At 40.4% G+C, this 19,830-nt stretch overlaps 1 protein-coding gene across 1 annotated transcript in view; it reads left to right on the forward strand.

Moving 5' to 3' along the window:
- The window catches only part of si:dkey-91m11.5 (PH_BCR_vertebrate and RhoGAP_Bcr domain-containing protein), a 117,275-nt gene that overhangs the window by 83,689 nt on the left and 13,756 nt on the right, over nt 1-19,830 (forward strand). Inside the window, 10 exon segments of the mRNA XM_034171280.1 lie at nt 2,959-3,080; nt 3,358-3,523; nt 4,636-4,755; nt 6,571-6,646; nt 6,730-6,834; nt 7,680-7,754; nt 8,046-8,143; nt 11,580-11,711; nt 17,595-17,654; nt 17,793-17,902. Of these exon segments, the coding sequence (XP_034027171.1) occupies nt 2,959-3,080; nt 3,358-3,523; nt 4,636-4,755; nt 6,571-6,646; nt 6,730-6,834; nt 7,680-7,754; nt 8,046-8,143; nt 11,580-11,711; nt 17,595-17,654; nt 17,793-17,902 (1,064 nt within the window).

The raw sequence follows: 19,830 nt of genomic DNA on the forward strand, positions 1-19,830 counted from the left end.
AAAATGCTGCAGCTAGAGTACTAACGGGGACTAGAAGGAGAGAGCATATCTCACCCATATTGGCCTCTCTTCATTGGCTTCTTGTTAATTCTAGAATAGAATTTAAAATTCTTCTTCTTACTTATAAGGTTTTGAATAATCAGGTCCCATCTTATCTTAGGGACCTCATAGTACCATATCACCCCAACAGAGCGCTTTGCTCTCAGACTGCAGGCTTACTTGTAGTTCCTAGGGTTTGTAAGAGTAGAATGGGAGGCAGAGCACTTCAGCTTTCAGGCTCCTCTCCTGTGGAACCAGCTCCCAATTCGGATCAGGGAGACAGACACCCTCTCTACTTTTAAGATTAGGCTTAAAACTTTCCTTTTTGCTAAAGCTTATAGTTAGGGCTGGATCAGGTGACCCTGAACCATCCCTTAGTTATGCTGCTATAGACGTAGACTGCTGGGGGGTTCCCATGATGCACTGAGTGTTTCTTTCTGTTTTTGCTTAGTATGCACCACTCTGCATTTAATCATTAGTGACTGATCTCTGCTCCCCTCCACAGCATGTCTTTTTCCTGGTTCTCTCCCTCAGCCCCAACCAGTCCCAGCAGAAGACTGCCCCTCCCTGAGCCTGGTTCTGCTGGAGGTTTCTTCCTGTTAAAAAGGAGTTTTTCCTTTCCACTGTCGCCAAGTGCTTGCTCACAGGGGGTCGTTTTGACCGTTGGGGTTTTTACGTAATTATTGTATGGCCTTGCCTTACAATATAAATGAATGAATGAAAACTGTTTATTTCGAACATTTGATACAACAACAATTACAAGATAGATCAGTAAAGACAACAACAAAAAAGTTCCTACTGTGTACCCAACATGTCCGAAAAGGGGTAGGGTGAAGCATCAGCTTATTTATCCCTACCCCTTCTTCCCCACAACCAGTAATACCCTTTGCCACATATACACATAGATTCCTACACACCTAAACCAATATCAATATATATATATATATACACATACACACATCAACATACATACACATATACACACATATACATATATACACAAACATAAATATACACCTACACATACCTACTTACATACAAAATACTATATATTTACAAGCCGAAGCAAAAAACAAAAACACCCTAACCCTCATTACCCTTCCTCCTCCCTATACCTAGAAAAAAACATATTTTTGTACCGCTGTTTGAACTGGTTCATGCTTGGACATTGCTTGAGCCCCACTCCCAATCTGTTCCACATCCTCACCCCACAGACAGAAATACAGAAACCTTTTAATGTTGTTCGTATAATATAAAGCGCCTTGGGGTAACTGTTTGTTGTGATTTGGCGCTATATAAATAAAATTGATTGATTGATTGACTGTGACAGTTAGAAGATGCCTGTGTGAAGCTAATTTATTTGCAAGAATCCCCTGCAAAGTCTCTCTGTTAAATAAAAGACGTGCAGAAGAGGTTACAATTTGCCAAAGAACACATCAACTGGCCTAAAGAGAAATGGAGGAATATTTTGTGGACTGATGACAGTAAAATTGTTCTTTTTGGGTCCAAGGGCCGCAAACAGTTTGTGAGATGACCCCCAGACTCTGAATTCAAGCCACAGTTCACAGTGAAGACAGTGAAGCATGGTGGTGCAAGCATCATGATATGGGCATGTTTCTCCTACTATGGTGTTGGGCCTATATATTGCATATCAGGTATCATGGATCAGTTTGCATATGTCAAAAAAATTGAAGAGGTCATGCTGCCTTATGCTGAAGAGGACATGCCCTTGAAATGGGTGTTTCAACAAGACAATGACCCCAAGCACACTAGTAAACAAGCAAAATCTTGGTTCCAAACCAACAAAATGAATGCCTCGCAGATGTGAAGAAATCATGAAAAACTGTTGTTATACAACTAAATACTAGTTTAGTGATTCACAGGATTGCTAAAAAAGCAGTTTGAACATAATAGTTTTGAGTTTGTAGCGTCAACAGCAGATGCTACTATTATTGTGAACACCCCCTTTTCTACTTTTTTTTTTACTAATAGCCCAATTTCATAGCCTGAAGAGTGTGCATATCATGAATGCTTGGTCTTGTTGGATTTGTGAGAATCTACTGAATCTACTGGTACCTTGTTTCCCATGTAACAATAAGAAAGACTGGAGAAAAAAGAAGGAATCAGTGGTTGCTCCACTATACGCTGGCTACTGGTTGCGAGTGTAGGCTAACAAGTTTGAAATCCACTTTATCACAAGAAAAGTCAAGAGAGCATGAATCCCCATCGCCAAAGAAGCGAAAATGTGAAGGGAACCAAACGTGACACCCAATGGCATAATTCAGTCTGCAGCCTCACGTCGACATGACACTAAATCCTAAACAGTGTAGCTTTAACTTGTAATAGCCAGGAGTGCATATGTTAGCTCAACTATTAGCTTAGCCTCCGGATAACAGTGGACGGAGCCACCAAATAACTGAATTGAGCTTTAGTAACAAACTAGCAGGGTACCTGAGTGATGGCTGTTGGTGAAAGGCAACTTTAATCCTCCTCACTGAACACTGATCTTGATTTAGCAGTATTTTTATCTATTTAACATTGGGAGCTAATGTTTGCCAAATAGTTGGACATTGCGGGAAGGAAGGAAGTGGGACTTCTAATTTAGAAGGTCCATAATTATTTGGACATCTACTGTCCCATCCCTGTCTTCATAATGAATCCATTGTTGTGGTTACTGTTTCTTTGCAACAGGCCAGTCATCATTTGGATAGGTGGGCATATGTACCCACATACATACATCTGACTTTTTTATGAATATAAGATAAAATGGCAGAGCATCAGCAAATAATTGTAGTCAGGAGCTAATACAAAGTGGGTGCCATCACTGGCCCAGTGTGGTACTATGCACCAGCCAGCACAGGAAACTTGGTGATGGTTCCAGTTTTCATGATTTCGGTGGTGATTTCTTGCTTCTGTTAGAACCGTCAGTTGCTGAGGGATCGATTCATGGTGGAACTGGTCGAAGGTTCCAGGAAACTTCGTCACGTCTTCCTCTTCACTGACCTGCTGCTCTGCACCAAGCTGAAGAAACAGGCTGCTGGGTGAGTCACAGTGGAGACTGCTTTAAAACCCTGGAATCTTATGAAACCAGGTGGACCTCTGACCTTCTCACATAGTCATCTTGTAGCCCGTCTTAAGCAGCACAGAACACAGCAGCCAGAATTCTTCACTGTAAATAAAGTTGATGTTCTCGAGGTTTCCAGGCTGGGGTTAGGGATGGAGGTCATCAGTTTTTCTCAAACGTATTGTTTTACACTCTTAGTATTCTGTTAAACCTGCAGGACGTCAGTTATGAACCTGATATTTGTCCTTTGACAGGAAAGCGCAGCAGTATGACTGTAAGTGGTACATCCCATTGGCTGAACTGACCTTCCAGACCATCGAGGACTCTGAGTCCACGCCCATCCCTCTGGTCCAAGATGAGGAGATAGACGCCATGAAGATCAAAATCTCTCAGATCAAGAATGACATCCAAAGAGAGAAGGTGTGAACACATGTTTGATATGGGCTGTGAATCAGAATCTTACTGTTGTAAATGTATGAGGGCAATGATCAAGTTAAAGGACAATGTCCAGGTTCTGCTCCTTAATTTGGATCCACATCAGAATCTAACCACAACCAAACTCAGCATTTACAAAACTGTGTTTTCTTCCAATCTTTTGAAAGTTTTGCATTTCTGTTTTTGTCTCTCTGAGGATCCGCCCAAAAGGTTAATGGGTTTACTTTCAGATTAGACTATTCAAAATGAATGAAAACTGGATAATTATTGTCAGCAATAATCTAATTGGTACTGATTAGAGTGCATTCTCCAAACTGTTTGCATCATAGATCATTGATAAAAATGGATAATAGCCCAAACTTCTTTACCTCCACCAACCAGAGGAGGCCAGAGCCCTATCAATTTTTTCCACATGAACCCCCAAATTTATGACGTACATTCCAAGGCAGTGTTCACCTCTTCACCAAATTTTACAGCAGTGGGTTCACAGGTTTTGAGTGATCTTTCTAACGAACTAACAGACAGAAGTTTCATTTGCTGTGACAGTTATGTGAACTTGAATCATCATTCTGGTTGTATTTCACTTGGTAATAGCTCTTCTAAGGACTAAGGCAATCAGACATTTGGCCCCAGTGACCTTGACCTTCACCCAAGTGTTTGACCTCTTGCCGGCTTTCAAAGGGCAGGTTTTAAATCCACCCAAGCATGTGTCCCATTTGGACCAAATTGGATTTAAAATCAAATCCCTTGACCTTTTCCAAAGTTAATTCTTTATAAGCAGTGTCAGGACCAACCTTCACTGAAATACCAAGTTTGGTCAAAATCAGCCAAAGGACCTTGGAGGAGTAGGTGAAGAAAGACAAACACTCATGATCATCATAATTTCATACATGTGGAAAGACGATTTTTGTCTTTGTTGACGTCTGGCATTTTGTTTTTTATTTTCCGAGCGGTGTTAATCGCTGTATTTGAAAGCTGTGTGAAAACATTGCAGTATTCAGCGTACAGTTTGATTGTCAGAGTGTCCGTATGAGCTACAGTGTGGAAACATCAGAACGATGACAGTCAGGTGACCAAACATAACTCCGTTACTGCAGAGAACCACCAAAGGATCCAAAGTGATGGAACGACTGAGGAAGAAGTTATCGGAACAGGAATCACTGCTGCTCCTCATGTCACCCAACATGGCCTTTAGAGTCGCCAACAGAAACGGAAAGGTGAGTCAGTGCACGTTTAATGGGATAGGAGCGGGTCACGGGTGGATACAAGGTCACCTAAGTAACAGGAAAAAGAAACAAATGTAAAAACTGTCAAGTTTGCCAGAAAACACGTGGCTGTTTTTTTCCATGTGTCTCGCTGCACGATGACTAGCAAAGCATCAAAACGTTGTTGTGTTGAGTCTCTCCAGTCACAGCCACTGAAGCTTCGACCTCCAGAGTTCTCATGGTGGTTGCTTCCCTACAAACTGTCTACTGATTGCGAATGCAGGCTAACAAGTTTGAGTACTAATTTGTTATGCACCAGCTGAACAAAGTTGGGGGGCGTTATGTTTTCTTGTCTGTCTAGGCGTTTATCTGTAAATATTTCAATAACTTCAAATGCCATGTGTACTGAAAGTATTTCTTGGTGGTGCATTGAGGAGGCTGGAGGAAGATTCCTTTCAAATATGGCCATCGTCTGGTATCCAGTATGGCAGCTACAGATGCTATGTGGATTTTTCTGTCCACACTATAACTAAAAAAACGCCTTGTTTGACATCCATCATCTAGTATGGCCTCTACGGGCACCATCTTGATGTTTGTTTCCATGCAAAATGGAAAAGAGCATCTCTTCTGATTAAGAACATTTCTTGATAGTGTACTGGGAGAGGCTCAAAGAAAGTTATTTTCAAAGGCTGTCGTCCGTTATCCAATACAGCCGCTACAGATGTTATCTTGATTTTTGTTCCTGGAAAAGAACTAAACATTATCTCATCTGCTTGAAACTATTTCTTGGTGGTGAATTGAGGGAGAGGAGTTGAATGTTCCTTTAAAAAAAAATGGGGGATTCTGTCATCCAGTATAACTTCCACGAGTGCCATCTTGATTTTTTTTTTTTTTTTTTTTATGTGCAGTAGCTACAGAATACTTCATCTGATTGAAACCATTTCTTGGTGAAGGTGAGAGAGAGGTTCCTTTTAAAAGGGCCCATTGTCCATTATCCAGTATGGTCACTTTGGGCGCTATCTTGATTTTCGTTGCTGCCCATTGCCTAAAGAACACTTTGTCTGATTGAAAACATTTCTTTGCAGTGTACGGGGGATGCTAGTGGAACTGTTCTTTTTTTAAAATGGGGTCAGTACACCACATGCTAATTGTAAAGCACCAGTCTTTCACTATACAAGTAGATCATATACCATCTTTAAAGGACCAGACTTTCACTGTAGTAGTTTTCCATTCCTGATTGGGGCCCCATACCACTGCATGTTTTGCATTTGTTCATGAACTACTCAGACCAGATCAACTCATCAGGTATGTTCAGCCAGTCAGCAGCTGGTGGACATGTCTGATTTGGCTCATTATGTGCAATTAGACCAGTGAGGAATGCAGTACATGCAGTACTTTGGGTCCTGAGGACTAGGACTGGGCAACAGTGCACTACAGAAATACTTCACTTCTACTGTGAAAACATACACCAACTTGACATACATGTGGGGACATAAGTCACACTTTGTGTTGCTCTTGTTGTCAATTGCAAGGTCATACATATAAATACAAGAGAAGGCGAGGAACGTGAATCTCCGTTGCCAAAGAAGCAAAAACTTGAAGGGAAACAAAATTGTGACCAGTGAAATAGCAGAATGCAAATTCTACCTTCACCACTAGATGGCAGTAATCCTACGCACATTTTTATATTTCTTTTTTTATGACCTGGTGAATGTTTCACATTTAGAAAGTAATGCAGCTCATTTTGGTTTCTGCTGCCATCTATAGGTGTGTTGCTGCATTGCTGTTGACATAAAGCAGTAATGTACAGTAACGTATGTCTTTCAGGGTTTCACATTCCTGATTTCGTCAGATTATGAGCGTGCTGAGTGGAGAGAGATCATCCGGGAGCAGCAGAAGAAATGTAAGAAGGAGAGAGAGAAAAAAACTGCAGTATCAGATGGTAATATTATCCATATATTTAACTGTGATTGTGTACTGCTGCAGGTTTCAAAAGCTTCTCTCTGAGCTCCGTGGAGCTGCAGATGCTCACTAACTCCTGTGTGAAGCTCCAAACGGTCCACAACATTCCAGTGACCATGAATAAAGAAGGTGAGATTCAAGAAGTGTTACCATGGTAACAGCCAGAAATCAGTGTTCTCCCACTACGTATATATATATTTCAGTAAGCACTATGACTAAAGAACAGATTCTGGACTTCAGTCCGGCATCCCGTGTTTCATGTTGATTCAGTTGTAGGTTTTCCTACAACTTTCCTAGATCCTTGTCATTTGATATTTTATTAATTTCTAAAAAACAGAAAAAGGACTTACATTTTGTTGTTCCACTGCTGCTAAAGTCCAACACAAACTTTAAATAGGAGTCCAAATTTTGAGGTGTAGTCTGGTGATGCTGTGCACTGACTTTGTACTTCCATAAAAATAAAAAAAAGACTTTGTGAACTCTAAATTGCACTCTAAATGCAATGCAACATACGAAGCACCAGTCAAATGACAAGTATCCACTCAGCCGTTATATAAAATCTGCTTGGTAGAGGTCATGATTCACATGATTCCTCTGAGACCTTCTGTTGCTCTCTCTGTCCTCTCGGGCTCAGTGGTTCAGTCGGACCTCACAGGCCGAAGCCTCCTCTCCTTAACAGGTTCAGATCTGTCTCAATCAGGACCTCTTTCAGGTCTTGGCCTGTTTGAAAACCCCCACCTGCCACATGTTTGAAAGATCCTGAATAACTGTGTAATTGCTTGGGTGCACATGCTGATTGCACTGCACCACAACTGGGTGTGGTCGAAGCCACGTCCCCTCCACAAATACATATCCTACAACTTGTGAACGTGGCATGCCGTTGTAGCCCTCGTGATTCTCTCACAAGCAGGTTTTGTTTAATTTGAAATTAAATGTCTATAAAGAGCTAATGAGCTGATGTCTTTGTTTTGTAGATGATGAATCTCCTGGTTTGTATGGCTTTCTGCATGTCATTGTTCACTCTGCATCAGGACTCAAGCAGAGTTTAAGTAAGTGGCTTCTGTCTACAAATCATATTTGTGATTGCTCTGGAATCGTACAATCTGATTAGCTGTTCTCACCCCCTTTCTGCAGCTGTCAGCAGGGATTAGTTCTGGACACGGTGCATGAGACGTGTCACTAGTCGATGCAAACTGTGGTCGGCAGTGTTGGCCGCCTCTTTCTGCATGACCATAGTGGTAGCATAGGACAGGAATGACATCGTGATGCTTCAGAACATATTATTTTTATCCAGTAACTGATCTCATCACCCAATAAAACTCTCTGCTTTTGCCTGCTAGATCTTTACTGCTCTTTGGAGGTTGACTCCTTTGGCTATTTCGTCAACAAAGCCAAAACACGTGTTTACAGAGACTCCACTGAGCCCAGCTGGAACGAGGTGACAATCCACATAACACACACACACACACACACACACACACACACACACACACACACACACACACACACACACACACACACACACACACACACACACACACACACACACAACAGAAACCCCCAACCTCATCCCTATTTTAAAATCAAAATTTTTTTGTTTTGTTCCACATCAATGAGATATATGACTCAACAATGACATACAGTGAAGTTGAAAAAGAGAGACATTTTTAGAATACATGATTTATTTATTTATTTTTAATGGGGTGAAACCACTGATCTGTATATATTAATGGATCACTCATTGGCCCACACACACTCCGTACAATCTGCTGAAGCAAACTGACAGCTATCTTACCACTCCCAACTAGACCGCACATAGACAGCTTATTAGAACATTAACAATTTCAAGTCATAACTGCGCTGATTCTGTCATTTACATATTTTAGTTCTTCGGATAATGTAAGATTGATCCCTCCTAATCCATGCCTGTCATGATTAGCTATTTGATTTATTTTCTATTCAATTCTAAAAATTATTATTCTTTAATCAAAGTTTATACAAGTGTTGTGGAATCATCAGCAAGCTTTTAATTATATACTCGTATATGTGTATATATATATCTGTGTGTGTGTGTGTATATATATATCTGTGTGTGTGTGTATATATATATCTGTGTGTGTGTGTATATATATCTGTGTGTGTGTGTGTGTGTATATATATATCATGAACAAAAGTGGATGGATAACAAAAGTCATGATGGATAACACAGACATAGTGTTTTTTTTTTAATAGTTGCACTAAAAGAATAAAACACCACTTAACTAGCTACAGAACAGTTAGTTTTCCCTGCAATGACATTTATTGCACACAACTCTATGAGCTTCAGCCTAATATAAGTAATAAAGCTCGTAGCAACAAAGCCTAAAACTCCAAAATTATGTACAAGTAGACCTAATAAATGTCTTAAAATAGTTCGTCCAACACAAAATGCAACATGTGGCTACACATGTTGAGTTAATAAGCCACTTATTATTATTATTATTATTATCTTTGTCTATATGCTGGAATAAGGGATAGAACACTTCATTACCTCCCATTTCAATCATACTCACAGGTGAAATGTTCATCTACAGCCTTTGATCTGGCGATTTGCGCAGTTTATAGCTGCACATGAAGGTATTTTTTTTAACAAAATTACAAAGAATAAAGTTGCGTGCGCATCATTAAAGATCAATATAAACGAGCATTCAGGAGCGGGACATCAGAGTGGTAATATGGCGGCTGGTTTGCTTCAAAAATATTGGCCAGTGAGCGATCCAGTAATATATAGAGATCAGTGGGCGAAACCCCCAGTGAGTATCTTTATTGTGTCATGGGAGCTTGTAGAGTCTGCTTGTGTCTGCTTGTAGAGTCCTTCTAAGGGTTCTCATGCATCCTGTCTTAGTGTATAGTTGAGTGGTCTGTATGCTAGCCAGTGACCTAAGGCAATGTCCATTTGATACTAGTTCTCTTCAGAGCATCATTTGGGGTACTGCTAGAATAACTTTATTCCAAATGAATGGTTACTTCAAATTGCTGCTCCTCCTCGGGTTCTGATTCTGATCAGGCTGAATTTTCTGCTGTTATTCGGATTTCTCATGTAATTTTGTTATAATTTTATGGAGATTAGTAAAGTTATATGCTTTTGGAAACTACATGCAATACCCAAACAGAAAATGGAGGATTTCATTTTCCTGGAAGCCACCATGAAGGTTATGTTGGATTTGGATCCTGTTAATTCTAGAATAGAATTTAAAATTCTTCTTCTTACTTATAAGGTTTTGAATAATCAGGTCCCATCTTATCTTAGGGACCTCGTAGTACCATATCACCCCAATAGAGCGCTTCGCTCTCAGACTGCAGGCTTACTTGTAGTTCCTAGGGTTTGTAAGAGTAGAATGGGAGGCAGAGCCTTCAGCTTTCAGGCTCCTCTCCTGTGGAACCAGCTCCCAATTCAGATCAGGGAGACAGACACCCTCTCTACTTTTAAGATTAGGCTTAAAACTTTCCTTTTTGCTAAAGCTTATAGTTAGGGCTGGATCAGGTGACCCTGAACCATCCCTTAGTTATGCTGCTATAGACGTAGACTGCTGGGGGGTTCCCATGATGCACTGTTTCTTTCTCTTTTTGCTCTGTATGCACCACTCTGCATTTAATCATTAGTGATTGATCTCTGCTCCCCTCCACAGCATGTCTTTTTCCTGGTTCTCTCCCTCAGCCCCAACCAGTCCCAGCAGAAGACTGCCCCTCTCTGAGCCTGGTTCTGCTGGAGGTTTCTTCCTGTTAAAAGGGAGTTTTTCCTTCCCACTGTAGCCAAGTGCTTGCTCACAGGGGGTCGTTTTGACCGTTGGGGTTTTACATCATTATTGTATGGCCTTGCCTTACAATATAAAGCACCTTGGGGCAACTGTTTGTTGTGATTTGGCGCTATATAAAAAAAAAAATTGAATTGATTGATTGATTTGTGGAAATGACAGCTTAACATGAGAGTTTCTCAATACCTCTGCTTGTAGATGGACTAGGATCCTGATTCCAGTGGTTAAGTACACATTTTTATAGCCAAGGAATCCAAAGAATCCAATGCTGCTAATTTTTAAAAAGACATAATTTTAGACATCCACACTCAAAAATCCAAGATGGCCAGCCATAAATGTGGCATTGCCCCAACCCCCCCCCCCCCCCCCCCCCCCCCCATACACACACACACACGTGCACGGGTGCCATTTTTGTTATTGGCACCATTGGATTCCGCAACATCTTTGAAAATGCGTATTTATCCACTGGAATCGAGATCCTATAGAAGCCAAAGTACTGAAAAAAAAAAAACTATTTTAAGCTGCATTTTTACAAGTCCATGATGGCCACCATGACAGCTTTTGGGAAAATGGAATAATCCATTTTCTGATTGGCCATCGTATGCACTTTTCAAAACTCTATACTTTTGCAAATATCAACAAAATTCCAATGAAAGCCAGTACCTGAACATAGTGAACCTGACGACATGGAAAATGAGCCCATAAAGCCAAAAAACAACGGAGCTGGAATTTTGAATTTCTGTAGGGAGTGAACATTGAGCCAAAAGTGCAAACACTCTTCCTCCTATGGTAACTATACTAGACTGACTTTTTAATCCGTCTTACTCCTCTCACCCCACAGGGCCACAAAGTGATGGAGCCAGAATTTTTAATTTCTATCCACAGTTGTAGAAACTGTCAAAACTTCATATTTCTTTTGGTTTAGGAGAGCTTTCTGGCCAACAGGTCAGCTTGTCATAATTTAACAGATACATATTGTTCTATCTCATCAATAAAGTATTTAGAGAGCAAAAATGACAAATAAAACAAAACATTGTGGGATTTGACTGAAATCATGCCTTTTTGTTGTTTATGTTCAAGGAGTTTGAGATTGAATTAGAAGGTTCTCAGACTCTGAGGCTTCTCTGCTATGACAAGTGTTACAGCAAAACCAAGCAGAACAAAGAGGATGGAGAGATCAGTGACAAGATCATGGCCAAAGGACAGATAAAGGTATGGATGCACAAAGCACATTAGATTAACAGCCTGTAATTGTATGATGCACTTAATGCAAAAAACTCAAGAGTCAGATTCTGTTCAGCTGCCAGTGTGAACGTTTTGATCTCAGTAATAAATGACTCTTATTGCCATTCTAAGGGTCAAAATAATGACTTTTAATAACCCGTCTCGCCCACACTGCTGACCACAGTGTCTTGTTGGACTAATCCTGTCCTGTGGGACGTGTTGCTGTTGGCGAGCCACAAGGTCACTGTGACTCACTTCAGCTTGACCCAGGATGAGGTGCTGTGACAGAAGGCAGGTTAGACTTTGGGCTGACAAAACGTGTCCCTCGACGCTCTTCCAAGCTGAGACGGCGGGCGGCAGAGAGGGAGACAGAGGCGTCTTTGATCAAAGAGTGAAGGGATTTCCCTGCATGACAGGTGGCTGAAAACACTACTGAGCCTTAGAGAAAAGGCTCATGGGGCTTCTGGCCTCCTCACAGCGTCTGAGGGTGGAACACCTGTCGGCTCATTGAGTCACTTTCTTCACCTGTGGTGTCATTTTATCAATGGTTTTGTAGACCCTGAAATGCTGTTAAAGACAAACCAAAGTTTTATAAATTAAACATTTAATTTCCATTATTTTTTTACAGGATATTAAGGATAAAATGAGTTTATTTTAGTAACTAGAGCAGCGTGTAATAAAATCAATGCGTAATTGCTCAAGACAACAGATAAAGAAAAGATAACATAAAATCATTTTTGTGGGAAGTGATGTTATACAGATGGGTGACAAATTAAAGCAAAAAATCAATATGAAGTAAAGTCTTTGGCCTCCATTTGTCACCTGGACAGCTTCAGTGCACCTTGGGATTGGTTCTGAAAGTTTCTGAAATGCTACTGGAGGAATTGACCGCATGACTCCACTCAGATTCCATCCAGTCATGCATTGTTTACTTTTTTAAGGCGATACTCAGGGGTGAAAGTGAGTTAGAACGCAGCAGTACGTGGTGCAGAGAAGTGATATACATTCCTCTACAGCCAGTGTCGCAGACCGAATGGTCCACCCCTAAAAATTGGTCTGCCTTTTGCATCTGCGCATGCATCATTTCGGACCACAGCAGCACGAGACAGAGTCTCTTCACCCAAAGCAATCAAATGGATTAATGGGATTTTTAACCAGCAGATGATGAAGGTTATAAAGTCAGTTTTAAGCAGAAACGAGGCCGTTTTAAGCAGAAACTCTGCGAAATTCCATGATGCACTGAAATGTCCAATGTGCAGTGAATGCATCAGCTAGCAGCTCGTTTAGCCGCAGTGCTCTGGTCACTTCCGCCACCTTTTCTGATGAAATAATGCTGAATTTATGTGGAAATGATTGTTGTACAAAAGCTTCAGATATCTGTCGCTGAGATAGATGATAACTGGAGGCAGTTTGAAGCAGAAACGAGGTGATAATCCGTGAACCGCGTCATCGAGGGGGCTGATTTCTAGGGGGACCGTTCGGCCGACGATACCGGTACAAAGGGGTACACCTCGGAAGAGCAACTTTAACCCCTGCACACAACACGAGCCCTTTCAGTTTTCAAGTGAATTTCTCAGAAATAAATGTAAATTTGATGAATACATGAAAGTCATCAACAGAATGTGGCACTCGTGACCTGCTGAAGAAGTAGATTTTAGTGCGCTGGCTGCAGGACCATAAAAGCAATCAAAAAGCCTGCACTAGCATTACTCTGTGCCACCAGCAGGTGGCAGTGCATTTTCCGTTTCTCTGTTTTTTTTTGTTGTTTTTTTTAAAAAGAACAGATTGTTGCATTGTTAATGATGTTGAAGTTGTTCTGATGTTATTTCCCAAAAAATGTTTGCACTTTACCTGAAAATAAATGTTTTGCCATAAATTACATTATGTGTCTAACATCATACATCATGCACTCAAGGAAGTGCACAGAATTTAAGAATCTCAAAGTCAGAAAAGAGCCGTCTTTAATATCTTTAATATGATGCGAGAGCTCAGTTTGTGAGCAAAACATTTTTTTGAGTAGCACAGTTCCTGCAAGAATCTAATCTTACTTTCACCCCTGACGATACTAAAAACAGCCTAAACTACATTAACTGTATCACCTGGTGGATGGTCAGTGGGTTAAAGCGGTGGACTTGTTACAACTTTAATTCTGTTCATATCATTTTCACACTGGAAAATCACTAAAGGGCCTTTGGCAAGTTTCTTAATCCCAAGTTACTCCTGTTGTGCATTTGGTTGCCATGCAAGGTGAATTTTTTCCTTATGTCATTGGTTTAAGCTATTTTAAGTCGTAAAGTTGTGAATAATTCCAGGTGTGGTCGCACTGAATGGCAGCGTTATGCCACAGTCGACCCCGCTAGCAGAGGCTGCACGCTCTTGAATCGATTGTTTGTCATTTCTAAGCATTTTATTGCAGATATCTGAGATAATATGGCTTACTGTGCAGTTAAATGTACTAACGGATCATCAAAGATATACGTGCACAAATAGTTCCATGAAGTGACATTTAATTTACGTTAGCGGCAGGTTAGCGCTAATTAGCAGGTAGCTTGAGGACACTGGGTCCACTGATAGTGTGACAGTTACGAAGGCAATATTCCGACAATACCTTTTTAATACTAACAATTATGAAAACAACCACCAAATCCACAAAAATATCCCTTAAATAAACACCTGAACCAAAGTTAGCCCGCTGCTGTAGCTTTGTTTGAGTTAAGCAGAGTTGAGCGCTGCCAAGATGGCAACTTCCAGTCCCGCACTATTTAATTTCATTATTACCACAATATGATAATTATGTGGCATCTGAAGAAGACTAATGATGTTCCTGGTGCCTGTCAGTAATCAGCCTCAGAGGATTGTGAGATTGTACCGGTGCAGCGGCAGCACGTTTGGCTGGCGGGGGGGGGGGGGTATTCTCCACAGTTAATCCCCAAATCCATCTGGGAAGTAGAACAACACAGGCACAGTGCAACCAACAGGTTTTCCTCCTCTTCTGGTTCCTCGTAGACTGAAATCATGGATTTGAATTCTCTGAAGATATGCGGCTTAAAGTTAAAGGTTCTCCCGGGCTGCTTTGATGACTCTTCAAGGAAGCGTGACGTGCTGCTCATGTAGATGTTGAGGAAGCAGGTTTATCTGAGAGCTGTGGAGTGGTTTCTTTACCCAGTGAAATATTAGTGACACACGTTGACAAAGGATGATCGAGAGTAATCCCAGTGAGAAAAGTCTAGATCAGACCGGCCAAGTTCTGGAGGACGAGGGGGACGCGGGTCTCAGGAAGCCACTGGCCACAGGGTCGCGTCTGTGGGGACGAGTCCGCAGCGGTCTCCTCAGGTCAAAGGTAAACTTTTGGAGCCTACATAGTAAATCCCTTCGGCTGCTCCCTTGTTTGCACTCGGGGTCGACCACAGCAAATCCAAGGTGGATCTGCAAGTTGATTTGGCACAGGTTTTACGCCGGATGCCCTTCCTGACACAACTCCACCTTACATGGAGAAATGTGGCAGGGGTGGGATTTGAACCCGGAACCTTCTGCACTGAAACCAAGCGCATTAACCACTTGGCCACCACTTTGTTTGCTCAAACACTTTCTGCAGATTTTTAAAATTTTGTTGGAGTGGATTTATCTCTTAAACGTAAGAGCCCACATTGCAGTACCTGTGATTTATTTGTCATATTGATAATTTCACTACAGAAAGGCTTATCTGAATGTCATCCTGTGGGTTTAACATCTGACATGTTGCATAAAGCTCAACACCGGGAACTTATCACGTTAGTCATGCCCAATCACTGCAAATAAAAGCTGGCAGTTGGTTTTAGTCAGCTGACTAAAGCAGATCAACTGCACACGACCATATGGGCTTCACGTTTATGTCAGGTTGACTGAGGCAATGGAGTTCTAATCATCAGCTAACTGGAAGCAGAGGTTTTTAATTCACAAGGAAAACTGTTTTTTTTACTTTCAATAAATTGATTTAAAGGGTTCTCATCAATATTGATGTTGCAATGTAAAGAAAATATAGGGCAAAGTTGTTATGCAGTGCACAACTCTTGATCACAAGTATATATGCGTGTGTGTGTGTATGTATGTATATATATATATATATATATATGTATGTATAAAAAATTTTGTATCATGATTCTGATATTAAATTGTTGCTACAACCCCTGGCAATAATTATGGATTCACCGGCCTCGGCGGATGTTCATTCAGTTGTTTAATTTTGTAGAAAAAAAGCAGATCACAGACATGACACAAAACTAAAGTCATTTCAAATGGCAACTTTCTGGCTTTAAGAAACACTATAAGAAATCAGGAAAAAAAAATTGTGGCAGTCAGTAACGGTTACTTTTTTAGACCAAGCAGAGGGAAAAAATTATGGAATCATGAAAAACAAAAGAACGTTTCAACACATCACTAGTATTTTGTTGTACCACCTCTGGCTTTTATAACAGCTTGCAGTCTCTGAGGCATGGACTTAATGAGTGACAAACAGTACTCTTCATCAATCTGGCTCCAACTTTCTCTGATTGCTGTTGCCAGATCAGCTTTGCAGGTTGGAGCCTTGTCATGGACCATTTTCTTCAACTTCCACCAAAGATTTTCAATTGGATTAAGATCCGGACTATTTGCAGGCCATGACATTGACCCTATATGTCTTTTTGCAAGGAATGTTTTCACAGTTTTTGCTCTATGGCAAGATGCATTATCATCTTGAAAAATGATTTCATCATCCCCAAACATCCTTTCAATTGATGGGATAAGAAAAATGTCCAAAATATCAACAAAAACTTGTGCATTTATTGATGATGTAATGACAGCCATCTCCCCAGTGCCTTTACCTGACATGCAGCCCCATATCATCAATGACTGTGGAAATTTACTTGTTCTCTTCAGGCAGTCATCTTTATAAATCTCATCGGAACAGCACCAAACAAAAGTTCCAGCATCATCACCTTGCCCAATGCAGATTCGAGATTCATCACTGAATATGACTTTCATCCAGTCATCCACAGTCCACAATTGCTTTTCCTTAGCTCAATGTAACCTTGTTTTTTTTCTGTTTAGGTGTTAATGATGGCTTTCATTTAGCTTTTCTGTATGTAAATCCCATTTCCTTTAGGCAGTTTCTTACAGTTCGGTCACAGACGTTGACTCCAGTTTCCTCCCATTCGTTCCTCATTTGTTTTGTTGTGCATTTTCGATTTTTGAGACATATTGCTTTAAGTTTTCTGTCTTGACGGTTTGATGTCTTCCTTGGTCTACCAGTATGTTTGCCTTTAACAACCTTCCCATGTTGTTTGTATTTGGTCCAGAGTTTAGACACAGCTGACTGCTGTGAACAACCAACATCTTTTGCAACATTGCGTGATGATTTATCCTCTTTTAAGAGTTTGATAATCCTCTCCTTTGTTTCAATTGACATCTCTCGTTGTGGAGCCATGATTCATGTCAGTCCACTTGGTGCAACAGCTCTCCAAGGTGTGATCACTCCTTTCTTCCTCCGAGGCCGGTGATTCCATAATTTTTGCCAGGGGTTGTACAACTACTACTCTAAGCAACAGCTTGGTGTCCCAAGGTTCTTGAAATGGAGCAATATTTCCTGGTGGACATTTACTATTAATGCAGGTACAATAGAATTAATGCAAGTACAATAAAATGTTGCCAAGAGCTCCAGTATCAAAATATTTCTCTTCTGCATTAAGAACATCAGAAGATATTAAATTGTGTTCAGTTGTAATTAGTGTTCTTCTTTCGGCTGCTTCTACTATGGGACGTTGTGCAAAGGTTTTGAAATTGGTCCATTAATTGTTGAGTAATATGTCTCATATTAAGGAATTCATTGAGAGTTTCTTTAATTTTTTTTCACAGCTGGATGCACAGACATTACAAAACAAAGACTGGCAAAGAACAGTCATTGCTGTCAATGGGGTAAGAGTTTTGAACATGCAGAAAGATGAAGAAATAAAGTTTAATCCTCCTCTGGTTGTAAATGATGTTCTGAGATTTGGATAAATAAATGCATGAAAAAATTCCAGCTTGCTTTCACTGATATTATGGCTGTTTTAGACTGAAGTGAAGCTTTCCATGAAGTTCACAAGTCGAGAGTTCAGTTTGAAGCGAATGCCTTCACGGAAGCAGTCAGGCGTCTTTGGAGTGAAAATTAACACCGTAACGAAGTGAGTTGATTATACTCATGTGGCATTTCAATGGTACCAGTGAATCAGGGCCCCCTCCCACTGTTGATGTTTGGTACCCAATTGTGTATGTTTTTGGTGCAAAAAAACTCTCATACCTAATCAGGGCCTGAAATTGTGTAAAGGTAGCATAGTAGAATATTGTGAGCAATCAGGACATTAAACATTAAACTTTTAACATTAAAAAACTAGTGATGTCAGGATAAATTGTGATCCACATAAGGTAAATAGTTGGTGCATCTGTAACTGCTATAGATCAGGGGTCCTCTTGTGTAAATGGAGTGGGAAGTGGAATATGTAGTAATCGGAATCTACCATTCTCTAAGCAGAAGGCTCCTTCTGATCCTCTGCAAATGATCCCATGAAAAGCATGTTGCACTGTTAAGCAGAAGACAGTTTTGAGATGTTAGCAGAGACATTTTAGCTTTTTGGAAAAGTGTGGGGAAAACGCAGTAATTTTTTCAGAATTGTGTGGGGCAATTGTATGTACTCTGGTGTATTCTGCAATATTTGGTGACACTTGTATGTAAGTGGGTATAAAACAGTAGGGAATATGAATTTTGCCTACCATTTATATTAAATAATAATAATAATCGGGTCTGATTTTCTCATAAATCAGCAATGGGAGACTGGTGACTTCTCACTGAGATTTAAGTTTGTGCCAAAAAAAATACCACAAGGCCCATTACCAACTAACCCCCCAACCACGTATCCCCACTACCAATGAAAATGGATGAAATTACAAAAGTAAACTGATGACCTTATAAGCCATTTGTTGTGAAATTTGGAAAAACTGACCAAGTCAAACAGCTATTTTTGGTGTGTGGCAAACACACATTATGCGCTAAAAACCAAGTAATAAGCAGAAACACCTATTCACTTTATTTTACATTTTGATTTAAAGTAATATTAAACAATATTTAGCTACATGAAGTCGCTGGTTCCTGGATTTGAGGTGTTATATGTGTTAAAGTAGCATATTTCTCACAGTGTCATATACACACATCACCTGTGATTGGTTTTACACCTGACCTGACCAGTGATACTTAAGTTCTTCATCTCACTTACAAAATGCATACATATTCCATATCAGCTTCCTATGGCAGCCCTCAGCACGATTGGCTAGTTAGACTTTACACTTAAGTCCACTGATATGCACAGTCATCTATTTGTATTAATATTGTGCAGATGTTTGTGTATAAGGCCCCATTTAAAAAAAAAAAGAAAAAAAAAAAAAAGCATTATTTATCATCCCTGCCACACGCCAAAATCAGCCTTCATCAATTTATTTTTAATTTATTATTTTGGCAAATTTCATTGGCTGCGGTACAGCTGGTGCAAGAACCGGCACGTCTGCTAGATGGCGAATATGCTTTGGCCAAAGACAACCACACAGTCAGTTGCTCCGTGTCACTCACACACAGCATGATGTTTATCACACTACTAGTGTGCAGCACACTGAAACAAGATTTATTTTAAAAATATCTGATATTTTCAGTCCTCATTTGATATGCAGGTACTGTATGTGTCATTTTTCAGGTTTGAAATGACGTATGTACCTGTTTCAAATAAAAAATCTCCCCCACCCTCACCACTTTTTCTGACATCAAGGATGATAATTTTTTTATGGGCCCTAATTGATACCTGTCATATACGGTAGGGGATACTTGGTGGCCGTCTAGTTGTTGATGGGTAGAGCTTGTTTGGGACTCGTTGGTGTTGTTGTTGGTGGAACTAGCTGGCAATGGGGCTAGTTGACTGTCAATCTATAGTAGACTGGAACAGACAAATGTATTTAAAAAGAAAATTCATGATGGAAAATTGTGTACTGATGGTAAATGCAGCATTTCTTTGGACAAACTAGCGCTGGCACACTGAGGTTTCACTGTTAATTTGTTTCTGATCTGTGG

Source organism: Thalassophryne amazonica, chromosome 5, assembly GCF_902500255.1.
Source record: "Thalassophryne amazonica chromosome 5, fThaAma1.1, whole genome shotgun sequence".
Lineage (NCBI taxonomy): Eukaryota > Metazoa > Chordata > Actinopteri > Batrachoidiformes > Batrachoididae > Thalassophryne > Thalassophryne amazonica.